The sequence below is a fragment of the Oryzias melastigma genome, linkage group LG21 (assembly GCF_002922805.2).
Source record: "Oryzias melastigma strain HK-1 linkage group LG21, ASM292280v2, whole genome shotgun sequence".
NCBI lineage: Eukaryota > Metazoa > Chordata > Actinopteri > Beloniformes > Adrianichthyidae > Oryzias > Oryzias melastigma.
Window position 1 is genome coordinate 22,096,768 of NC_050532.1, and position 11,813 is coordinate 22,108,580.

Below are 11,813 nucleotides of genomic sequence, written 5' to 3' on the forward strand. Positions count from 1 at the left end.
TTTTTATGTAATAAAGCTGCATGTTCTTCAGTTTTAATAATGTAAACAAACTAAATGTGTAAATGTAGGTTTTCAACAGTTATGTAGCATTTTGGTAAATCTCTCAAACACAAAAGATGTGTTTAAAAATTAAAAAAAAAGAAGGAACATATCAAAGATTTTTAAATCTCTGGACAAAACATGGCCATTACTTCAATTTATTAGGAAATGTATAATTTTTCTGCAAAAAAGCCCCACTGTTATTTAGATTTTAATTGAATTTAATTTAATTTAGATCAGTTCAGTTTGTTCTTTTCTTGATTTGATGATCAAATTAAAATAAAAATACTTAAATACCAAGATAAACATGATAAACAGAAATTAAAGTGTTCAAAAAATAAATGGTAGAACAACATTCTGATTTATATGTATATCCTTATGTATATCCTTACATTTATACATTAGGCTTCTCGTTTCAAATTTATGTTTCCAAAATTTTCTGTTTTTTAATTGTGCAACATTTTTCCACCATATTTCCTCCATATAATTCTAAAACCTCACCCCACATTATACATTATTTCAATTTAAAGAGTCTGAGACGGATTTTTTGAGTAGAAGATTTGAGTTTAGACATTAAAAGTTGTTCTTTTCTATCAGATTGAAAGCTTGTTGCATCAACACATCATGAGCTGTGAATCCCTCCTGTATCTTTCTTTTTTTAAATTTCCTATCAGGGGTTTCCACAGCGAATTAGCTTTCACTGATTCACACATTTGGTTTTTGCTGAGTTTCTATGCTGGATTCCTGACACCCCCTGTGTTCTAGCTGGGCTGGGGACTGGCACAAGGAGACCCAGACTTGGACCTCCTTATAGTTAGGCAGGAGTATAAAAGGTCTTGCCAAAGGACCCATAGTGGCACATTCAGCCCTTTGGAATTTATGGCTAAAAAAAGCTGCATTATCATTAATAAAATTCTATTCCCTCTTCTTTTTTTTATAACTGTCTTTTCTTTTTTCATTACCCTTCCGGTGTATTTTTTACTTGTGCTGATGGGAGACGTTTGATTGCCAGAAGCATATGTTGCTATGAAGGAGTGTCTTGCATTACTTCTGCTTAGCTGCCTGTTTTGGAAATATTGCTATAGTCTGAACGTGCATTACTGAAGGACAGCCTCAGAGAAATTCCCTTTGACATGCAATAGCAAAATATAAATAGACTGGACGTCCAGCGATCACAAAGGGGGGAAAAAAGCCTTTTTTCTTGAGCACATAATGAAATTTTGCCTATTATTTAAGCGGTTTTAGCTGCATTTTAGAACAAAAAACTAAATAAATGTTGCAATTGCAAATAAATAAATAAAATGACGATTGATTTTGAGTGATTAAAATAAAAAATATGAATAATAAATGTTGCAACTTTATTTATGGCACTTAAAATTTATAGTCAAACATAAAAGGTAAATAAATTTAGAAAGTATGTCTGGAGAGAACAGCACTGATATAGTGCACACCCCCACATTAATCACAATTTCTTTGCAATTTGACGCTAATTAACGGGATGAGCTCGAGGGCTGAGTAGGAGAAGCAGGAGGAAGGGCTTTTATGACTAACATAGCAACAGTGCTGCATGACCAGCGGTGCTCGGTGACAGCTGGACCATTTTGAACTCACAGTCGGGTTTCGGGCGTTCATTGGTCACAGAACCCATCAATCTCAATCTCAGCTCCGCCCACTGTCCCCCTCGCGTCACAGGAAAAAGCCTTTGAAGTCGCGAGGGCGGCGCAAAGCAAATTATGCCATGTGGTGTTCAAGGGTCACGTTCGGATTGGACAATAGGAGGACGGTCAACGCCCATTTTTGAAGGATATCCTCTGTGATTGGCTGGATTTGCCACCCCAGATTCAGAGCTCGCACGTTCGCTGTTTTGCTATTCTCGATGGGGGATTGCGTAACCTGCGTGAACTTCTTTTCGTGGTCGCGTGGCGTTTGGTGTAGCTAGTTACGCCGATGGCGTACGTAAAATGCGTAGCGACAAAGACTGAGAGCCTGAAACCTATGGGGAAGAAATAAAAAAAGACCTCCGATATCGTCGCACTCTGTACCTTAAAGACCAAGATTTTCCAAGAAGCTAACCTTTCCCAGAGATTTGGAAAAAGATTCAAGATCGAGATTGGCGCTAGTTTACAGGCTATAAAGACTTGGGCTGCTGGCAGATTTTCCGTTGGACGGGCTGTAGGCTGGTGTATAGCGAGGGAACCGCCATGGCAGTCGGATCATTGAGCCCTCACATCGGGATATGAAGAGGAGCTGCGTTCACCCGGACTCGACACAGGAAGACCCGCGAAGCCGCAATCCGCGCCGGATCGACAACGGAACGGACTCGGGTTTATGGAACTCATCCCGGAAAAAAATCTTGCAGTAGCTTTTTAGACGGTGGGGGCCAAAGGGAGAGGTCCAGATTCATGACTATTTTAGTCGTCTTCTGAGAACTGTTGAAGGAAAAATCAGGAATACGACGAGGAAATGCTCGCGTGAGGAGGAAACGAAGCGTAGTCGATCAGGTTATATAAAGTAGTGAGAAGAATCGTGGGATTAAAAGGGTCTCCTGCTTGTCCTGTGAATCACTGACTGATACGAATTTACTATCATCCCTTTTTGGATGAGAAGCCTCGGAGAACGGACCAGCCCTGTTGTCTAGCAGTTTCCCAGTCGAGAGAATCAAAAAGGGATTGGATCATGTCGGGTCGGCCCAGGACCACATCCTTCGCGGAGAGCTGCAAACCAGTGCCGCAGCCCTCAGCTTTCGGCAGCATGAAAGTCAGCAGTAAGTATGCAGCCTTGCCTGCGCGTGCCAGGCCCCCGCGTGGGTTCTTTTTTCTTCTTTTTTTTTTTTTGCCCCGTAAAATAACCGAAGCAGGGGAGTTAGCATACCGCTAGCCATGCTAGCCCTGTCACGTATCTGTGACACACTGATATTGACTGAGTCGCGCGCGCGCCGCTCTCTCTGCTGCTGGAGCGCACGCGGCTGCCGGTCAGCCGAGCAGGCCGCGCCGGGGCAGGGCAGGGCCAGGCGACGGGGTGGTCGCGTTGGCACCGACCCAGGTCAGAAACCACGTCCCGTTTCGATCACCGTGACACCTAAATGCAGATTAGTTCACACAGCCGCATTACTATACAGCACCAATCATAGGCGTAGTGGGTTTAAAGCGATAGCTATTACGCAAGTGTCAGAGCGGAAGGTGCGCCCCGCAGTTGTTTCGGGTGAAACTGACGCGGTCCTGGAGGGGGGCTGGCTCCGTGGAGCCACCAGGTCTTGGGGATGTGTCGAAAGGGGCGCATCAGTCCAGGGTGTCTGCTCAGAGAACCACGAGACTGCCTCTGTCGATCAGCTGAGCAGAAAAGTCTGCTTGATTTTATGTAGTTTTTTCTCACAATTAAAAAAACCGTATTGATTGATATGTTAGCTGAAGGCCACATATCCTAGATTAGGTGGTCAATAATCAATTTAGCTTCAGATCAGTCTGCTTCACAGTTACATGACCCATATTTTAGTTTATTACACAGATTTCACCTTCTTAGTTGGTTTTATGATCCAATCATGTGGAAATAAATAAATACATTCCAGGTCAGTAGTAGCCACACCTGCAGAAGCAGCATCCCTGTTTTACCTTTACTCACTTGGGTGTGTCTGAGGGGGAATACATTAGTCTTAAAGGAATGCAGTGGGGCCTCAAGGCACTGATGTGATCAGGATGTGTGGTTGTAGGCCTGACACTGAGGCTCTCCTCTGGGCTTTGGCACTAGTGGACTGTGACACATTGCAAACCAGGAGAAAGTCTAGTTCCACACCTAGTATCATACTTACTTCTGGACTGTAAAACTGGTCCACAGGCATTCATATTTAGGTATAATAGTACAATTATCTAAGATTATTTAAGCAGTTTCATCACTCACCTTCTGAATACACAGGAAATTAACTTCCCACACCAATTGATCTTCTTCAAAAGTGGTCACTGTGGTCTTTTTAATATGATTTTTTATTATCGTTTTAATTAAAAAAAAAAAAAAAAAGTAGGGCTGGGTATCAAAAATAATTTCCAGAAACGATTCAGTTCACAAGAACCTGGATCAGTTTGATTGATTTTTATTGATTCTTTCGATCCTCTAAATTTAATAAGATTAATTTCCATTTTGAGTTTACACATTTAGACCCATTTATTTAGAAATACATTTATCTACTATATGTTTTGAATATATTTATATTAATCTGACACAGTTCACAGCATACGTTCAGATCATTAACATTATAAACATTGTTCTGCTTCTCCTGGAGGGTGTTTCAGTTTGACCACTAGGTGGCGATCACACTATAGCATTACACCTTATTCCAGAAGAAGAAGACAGTATAGGTAAAAACTGTGCTATAGATCACAAATGGTTACTTTAAACAATGTTTCATGCCTGCGAGTGTATAAAGCTGCTCATTTAGTCAGGAATGTATGTTTACGTCGACCAAGCGTTAGCATTAGCCGCCATATGGGAAATTCCATTAAACGTTAGCATCAAGCTAGCGGACTTTAGCTTTAAGTGCCAGATCTAGCTATGTTTTTAGGTAATTATATTGATATATTCAAATCAATTAATCAATTTTATCAACCCAGTCCTGAAATGACATTGTTTTCCTGGACATAGTTTCTGCAGACTAGCAGGAGTTCGACATTTATCTCCAAGTTGTGGGTGGATCACTGGTGCAAGTGCAAATCTTGTGGCACCCCCCAATTTGATTATGATTTATTGGGCAACCATTAGATTATGAAATAATAGTCAATGCCTCCCAGATCTGCATTTTTTTAAATAAATTTTCTCTTTACTGCAAGACACTAGAATAATATGACTTACTTTTCTCCAACAAAGTACTTTTTTAAGCAAAGATGAGATCAGTTTACCTGCTTAACTTTATTGAGAACATTAGAATTCTGACATGAAAAATGTTTTGATTGATAATCAAAAGTCTTTCACTGTATCAAAGGGGAAAAATGTCCCTAAACTCAACAACCTTAAATAAAATGATGTTATTATTACACCAGCTTTAATGAAATGCTCTTTAACTCACGTTAAATTAAATAATTATTGTCTAGCTAGCCGCACGTTGGGATTTAACAAATTTGTTGTGTCCCCTACATAATTCGTTTTGGTGTAACATAACTTTTAGCCAATAGACCCTCGACACTATGAAAGCCAAAATGCTTCCCAACCGTCGCTTTAAGCGAAGTTTAGGCCGGTCGGGTGACGACATCTGGAAGGTCAGCCATGTTTGTTTGCTCTTCAAAAATGTGAAAACCGCTTCACGTTTTGTTCCGCTTTTACTTTAAATCACATACATTTTTCGATTTTCAATTATTTAAAATTCATAAAATGATTCAGTCAATCAAAGAACACCAAGAACTTCATTGGAGTGAGTCTTTAAATGGATTAATTACAAACATTTTTGCTTTAGATGTTCACTCTCTAAGTGTTCTTCTAGATGGATCAAACATCCTTATTGAAAGAAAAACTCAATGTGACCCAATTAATTAGCTGTTCTTTTTTTGGTGAAATGTAATGGATGTTAGTATTTAGAGTGCATGTGTGAAATGCTGCTTCAGAAATAAGCATGACATTAAAAGTAAACTTTTAAGATGTCGCATAGATGTTAGAGACCCAGTTCCAGACTGCATAAACTCGTCGGCTTATTGTTCTGAGCAGAAGTGGTTGTATAATAGCATGTGTTGTTACAAGAAACAAAGCCATATGGACAAAGGTTCAAAGGAATTTATATTGATGTTTTCACACATGCGCCGCAGTCCTCAAATTTCTTACACATGTTCCTGAGGAGCCGTGTGTGAGAGCGTGCGTGTCCACAGCATTTGTTCTATGCTGCTTTTGGAGAGGACCCGCTACCCAACCATCGCTCTTGGCAATGGCACCGTGTGTGAACAGAGCAGGTAATCCTCGGGAGGATTTATGGTCGCCGGGCGTGCACGTATGTCGGAATGAGATGCTGCTTTCGTAGGACTTTTTTGTTGACATGTTTGTTGCTTTCCACTCCTAAAAACAAATCAAAGCGCACGCAGTATCGGTTTCTACATGATAACAGCATTAGTCGGAGACCTTAGCTGAATTTACATTGTTATAAATAATTATTTCGAAATGGGCAGTTCCTGTTTCTGGGAAGGAGTCTCCAAATTTCATCAATTAATTTTTTTAAGTTGACTAATTTGCATTGTTTTAAATAGTAGTTAAAAGTAATTTTTGATGACAAAGTAAGGTTGAGTTTAGTTTGCTCTCTTGTTGAGTTAGTCATTTTTAAATCTACTTTTTTCTCATGGAGATTAGTATTTTTTTAAAAGTTGAAATCAGACTTTTTGATGCTCATGCTGTGTCAGGATCGCTCTTTGGACTGTCTTTAGTGAGTCAGCGTGTTAGAATCCAGCTGGAGATGCTTCCTCGTTTTCTGGTATGTGGGTTTATGGTCCAATCACAAAAATAGATTATAAATATGATCTCCACTTTGACCCACATTGTAGCTTGATGTGTTGCTGCATTGTTTGGCTTTGTATTTCCAGCCTTAGTCAGAGCAGTCACCTCATTAAAGGATTGAAGTAACAGATAAACCTCGCACACAATTATCTGGCTTTTTTAGTCACTATTGGGTGTCGAACTGAATCACACAAGGGTCCAAAATCCAAAACACACCTTAGGTCGTGGGCCGAACAGGGTAAACAATTATTGAACCCTCTAAAACTACATTTTTAAAACTTTTAAACCATAACTTTTTAACATGACGATGAACTAGACATATAACATTACCTGTGATAATACTAGTGTGCTACGGAAGATGCTAGTGCTGATAGCTGAAAATGCTGAAGCTGAAAGCCAGCTAAATGCCAAATTCGCCTAAAAAAACAACAACTCAGGTTAGTCAAAACGGCTAGGATGCTGCAGAAAAAATAGTTAAACTTCAAAATATCCTAAAAAAACAGAAAAAAGCCTAAATTGGCCAAAATGACTAGCATGTAATTATTGGCCTAACTATAAAACTTGAAAGGAAAAACCTAAATTAGCCAAAACAGCTAGCATGTAGCTGAAATATTAGCTAAACCCCAAAATAGGCAAAAAACTATTGGTAAATGCCAAAATAATTTGGCATTTAACTAATATTTTAGCTGCTTATTGGCTTTAGCATTTTCACCAGTGATATAAACTATCAACTTCAGTGTTTTTTGCTATCAATTTTAGCATCTTCAGCTATTAGCACTAGCATCTTCAGCGGTCAAATTTAGCTTATAGCATTCACTCTAGCATTATTGCATATATCTAATTTTTAGTTAGTTTAAAGCTAATGATGGTTAAGATTTGTGCTTCGCATCCAGTTTGCATATGACCCGATTAGTCGACTAATCGGGAAAAAATAACCACTGATTAGTCGACTATTAAAATAATCGTTTTACTGCTGGTACATTCCTAACCAAGATTTTCTAGAATCCGAATAAATGGAGGAACGGTGTACTACAACAGCACCTGCAAAGCTACTTTTACTTTACTGTATTAAATGTTTTTCAAAATCGATGCAAACAATGGCAAACGCTCATGTATAAATGTTGAGCCGGACTTCCTACCCGCCGCAGGGGCTTTACATAGACTTGACCCAGAACCATAACCAAGCTTTACCCCGGCCTCCACCTCCTTTAATTCCTAAATGCACACCCACAGACCTACTTACAGGATGCTTCCTTTATACTTGTCTGTGTGAGAATAATGTGGTTGATGAGTCTGTAACATGTGAGAGAATGCTTTTGACCACCTCCTGCATGCGCAACAGAAACCAATCAAAGAACTAATTCAACAAGGCTGTACTGTGTACGGGCAGGACGGTGTGAATCACTCAGTCGGTTTCTACTCGTGGTTTTGTCTGTCGTCAGTCGGGTGGCAGGTCTGTGCAGCAACAGCAGCTCTGCAGGCTGTATATCCTCCATATCTGAAATCTATGCAGTCCTGTCAGCTTTTCTCAGAAACTCTGTCTCGGTGGCGCGTGTCCAAGTTTGCGTAGTGTCATTTCTGACATTCCTGTAACTGGGTGTTCCAACAATACAGCATCAATTGTACTAGAGGTGGGTTGGTCTAAAGTGATACCACGATACTTGAGAACATCTGTGTGCTCACACCTTTCTGCTTACTCAGCAGTCGTTTACAGCTGACTACAAACTTGTATAATCACACAGATTAAAAACAAGCTTCAACTTTGCTCTGAGATACCATTTTTTTTAGCTTAAAAGTAATTTTGTTTAGTTTTAATTTGTAAAAGGTCAACATTTTATTGATTCTTAATAAATACAACACCTTGACCTTAGCTCATTGACCTTGTGCTCATTGTTAGTTCTGGTCATTAACTGTATATTTGACAGAAATCTACTCACGTATTTGCTTTAAAATAATTTATTTCGAATAACTTCATGTTCAACTGAGTGTGACATCATCCAAAGAAAATTGTTTTACTTTTGGCTCCAAAAGTCAAATCTTCTCAGTTGAGGCCGCCATATTGGAGCCGGATGTTGTCAGTGCAGTAAGCAGTGATTGGTCCGCGTTGGTCTGAGTCAACATTTTCAAGAACAACCCCTCTCGCCAATCAGGAGTGGGTTTTCTGGAAGTCTCTACCTCTTGAAAGCAGGATCGTCATTGGCTATTCAAAATTTCTCAAAACTTTTGAATGTTAGGACCAGTAAGCACCACTTTTCTTGAGGCATCTGATCGGCTAGTTTATAACTTGAATAACTTGCGATTAAAAAAAAAAAATCATGAAAAAAAAAATTATAAGAACGTGTTAAAAATGTATTAGAGCAAGACTGGTTATTCCAACAAATGCAATAACTGAGTAGCTGTTTATTTTTCTATAGAAGTCGATGAGATTTTGGCTTTTTGAAGTCAGTGGGTTCTTCCTGTTTTGAGCACGAGGGTCCAGTTCTCAAAAACAGTCAATGATACATACTGTACTCAAAACTTTCAGTTGCTAGTTCAAGACCAGGCTCAGTCACTGTATAGTTGAAGTAGGAAGGAAATCCAGCGTAAAACTTCAGATTTTAAAAAGTTACTTTGCTGTAATGGGAGGCATCATAAAAACATTGACCACTTTGGGGTTTTCGTTAATTTTGAAAACACCTTTACATACCAGCTCTAAATTTTTCCACATGGAAGCAATATCCTTCCTGTTACCTGTGAGAATCCTCACTGCTTTAATATTTTATATTTTAATGTGATGTTTTACGATACCAACTCTGGTGTTTGAATTTGTTGAGAAATATCCTTTCAAATAAAAAAAAAGGCTTAGACACATACATAATTTATTTATTTTTACATATTGGTTGAACAGAAACATTGTTTTATATTTTTGTTCAGCATAACATCCTTTACAAATACCCTTAGTAATCAAAGTTAAAGAATGTCTGCCAGTATATAAGTGGCTTGTTTTTTCCTCTTTAAAACTAGACACAAAAAAATCACAATTGTACTTTTTATTGATGAAAACCACATTTCCTTGCTGCAAACATTTGTTAAAGCCTGTAGTTGGCTGTTCTTGGTGTAATGCTCACCTATTTTAGGCTTAAAGTCTTACCACCTTGTACAAAAAAGCTGAAAAAACTTGTACTTTTGATTGATTTGTTTTTCTTTACTTGTTATTAATAAGTGATTCTATACAGTTCTGCTGGAAAAAATGTAGAATTTGTTTTTTTCTTTTCTGTCAGAGCAGTTTTAGGTTTGAATCCCAGCCGCTGCCAAACTTTAAATCAGTTTTTTTTTTTTTTTTTTTGTCGAGACTGCAAAGTCATTGGCTCTGAGCCAGGAAAAGAGCTGCTACAGTTGTGCAGATTTTTTTAAATTTTTTTTGGCTAAGAACTTTAACCTGCTATGTCATGTTAACTTGACCAGCTGCAGTTTTGGCACTTTAACTTTTACGACACAAAAAGAGAAAAGGGTAAACACGTTGTAAGCCAAATACAACTAAACATACAAGATATAACTAAAGATTTTTTCTCCTTGTGGTCGTTCGTGGTGACGGATGAACTTCTACTCCTTTTGTCATAGTTGTGTTTGCTGTTTTCATGGGCTGAATATTTAGGCACAGCCAAATAACTGAAGGGTTTTGATGTAGAGTGAAACTGAGCGATGAATCGGCGCTGCGTCTGCAGCAATGCAGACCTTTTACTGGTCTGCTGTAGTGCAGAGGGAGCTGAGTCAGAAGACAAAGCTCTCGAATTATCGGTCAGTCGTTACCTTCACCTATGACCATGAGCTGTGGGTTGAGAACAGATTAAGATGAAAGCAGTGATAACGAGCTCCCTTCACTGGGTGGTTTGGGGTCTTCCTTAGAGATGAGGTGTGAAGCTCAGACATCTGGGAGGAACTACAGAGAGACGTTACACCTCCTCCCAGACGAGGAGCCAGTTGAGGTGGTCCGTACATCTGGCAAGAACGTGCGTTACAAGCCTTCGCAATCAGGATGAAGTCCCACTGCAGAGCTCAGACTCCCTAACCGAGGAACGCCTTTTTATCGTCCTGGAGGAGTTAGAAAAGGTGTTTGGAGAGGAGGAAGTCTGGATATCTTTATTGAGACAACCAACCCCGAGATCCAGACTTAAGGAGAAGAAAATGGAGATGGACTTTTCATGCATAATTTATCCAGGAAGCTCACTCGAAGATGCTTCCGGTGCTTGTTTTTTGCTAAATATCTGTAAAAATACTCTATTTTGATTGGCTGCTGGGTGTGGATTAAAAGTAATATTGACACCTACAAAAAGAAGTTCTGGTCACTCTTTAAAATAAACTTTTCCTTCATCTTCTTGACATTTACAAGCGATAAGAGGCTAACTTTCCTTGTGCATTGTCAGAAATGAACGCACTTTGGAGGACGGTTCAGGTTTCCACAGCATGCGTTAATTTCTGATAATGCATATTTTGTTGTGCGTTGTCCCTTACATGTTTTGTAAGTCATATTGCAATATCGATCACTAATATTGACCATTGCAAGTTTTCCTCATAACGTACTGCCCTACTTCAGATATTCATCATCTTTTGTGTTGAAATACATTTTTGGATTATTATAACACCGTTTTGAAATACCTTCGCTCAGATTGACCATCACTTTACTCTGGGTTGCATGAATCCTGATTATCTACGATTGATACCCGGGGCTGCCTACATCTCCTGACAGTTGCCTGTCCTCCCTTCACGCGTGTCAACTAACTGCAGTTATGACCCGAATTAATCTGGCGACCCAAATTCCCCATTGACGCTTCTGTCCTAAAGTTGCCTCGTCATACTGTTCTCACTCTTCTTTGAAGCTTCATTTCTAAGCTTTTTACTGTGTGGTTCAGCTCTCAGTTAATGCTATGTATTTCCAATAATTAAGATAAAACTTCAAAGGAACATTTCAGAAGTTGATTGTAGAAAAAATACATTTTGCTCCTGTTTGACTTTTATTTTTAAGGTTTTTCAGATTTAACCTCTTTTTGTAGTTTCCTGTTATAAATGTATAATCTTATTGCTTAAAACATGGGAACATTTTAAGAACAAAAGGAATCTTTGGTGCCTTAATGAGCAAATAAATGTAAAAAGGCAAAAACTTTGTGCTGTAGAAGTGCTGTCTCATGGCTTGGTCATCCTTTCTTTGCTTTGGTGTTGTCTTTTCCAGCGGACTGTGTGTTTTGTCTGTTTGAGAATGAACAGACTTTTCTCACAGTTTGAGGAAGTGCAGAGGCGTTATTGAAAAGGCCCTGCTGGAATATGTAGGCAGATATCCG

General features: G+C 39.1%; 1 protein-coding gene across 2 annotated transcripts in view; it reads left to right on the top strand.

Annotated features, from left to right (window-relative positions):
- The first annotated feature begins 1,869 nt into the window (after nucleotides 1–1,869).
- The window catches only part of gsk3ba (glycogen synthase kinase 3 beta, genome duplicate a), a 42,279-nt gene continuing 32,335 nt past the window's right edge, over nucleotides 1,870–11,813 (top strand). Inside the window, exon 1 of one of the 2 annotated variants that reach the window (XM_024286444.2) lies at nucleotides 1,870–2,803. In XM_024286444.2, the coding sequence (XP_024142212.1) occupies nucleotides 2,716–2,803 (88 nt within the window). In that variant the 5' untranslated portion in view covers nucleotides 1,870–2,715. The remainder of the gene's footprint in view (nucleotides 2,804–11,813) is intronic. The other variant, XM_024286445.2, reaches the window with a different exon arrangement.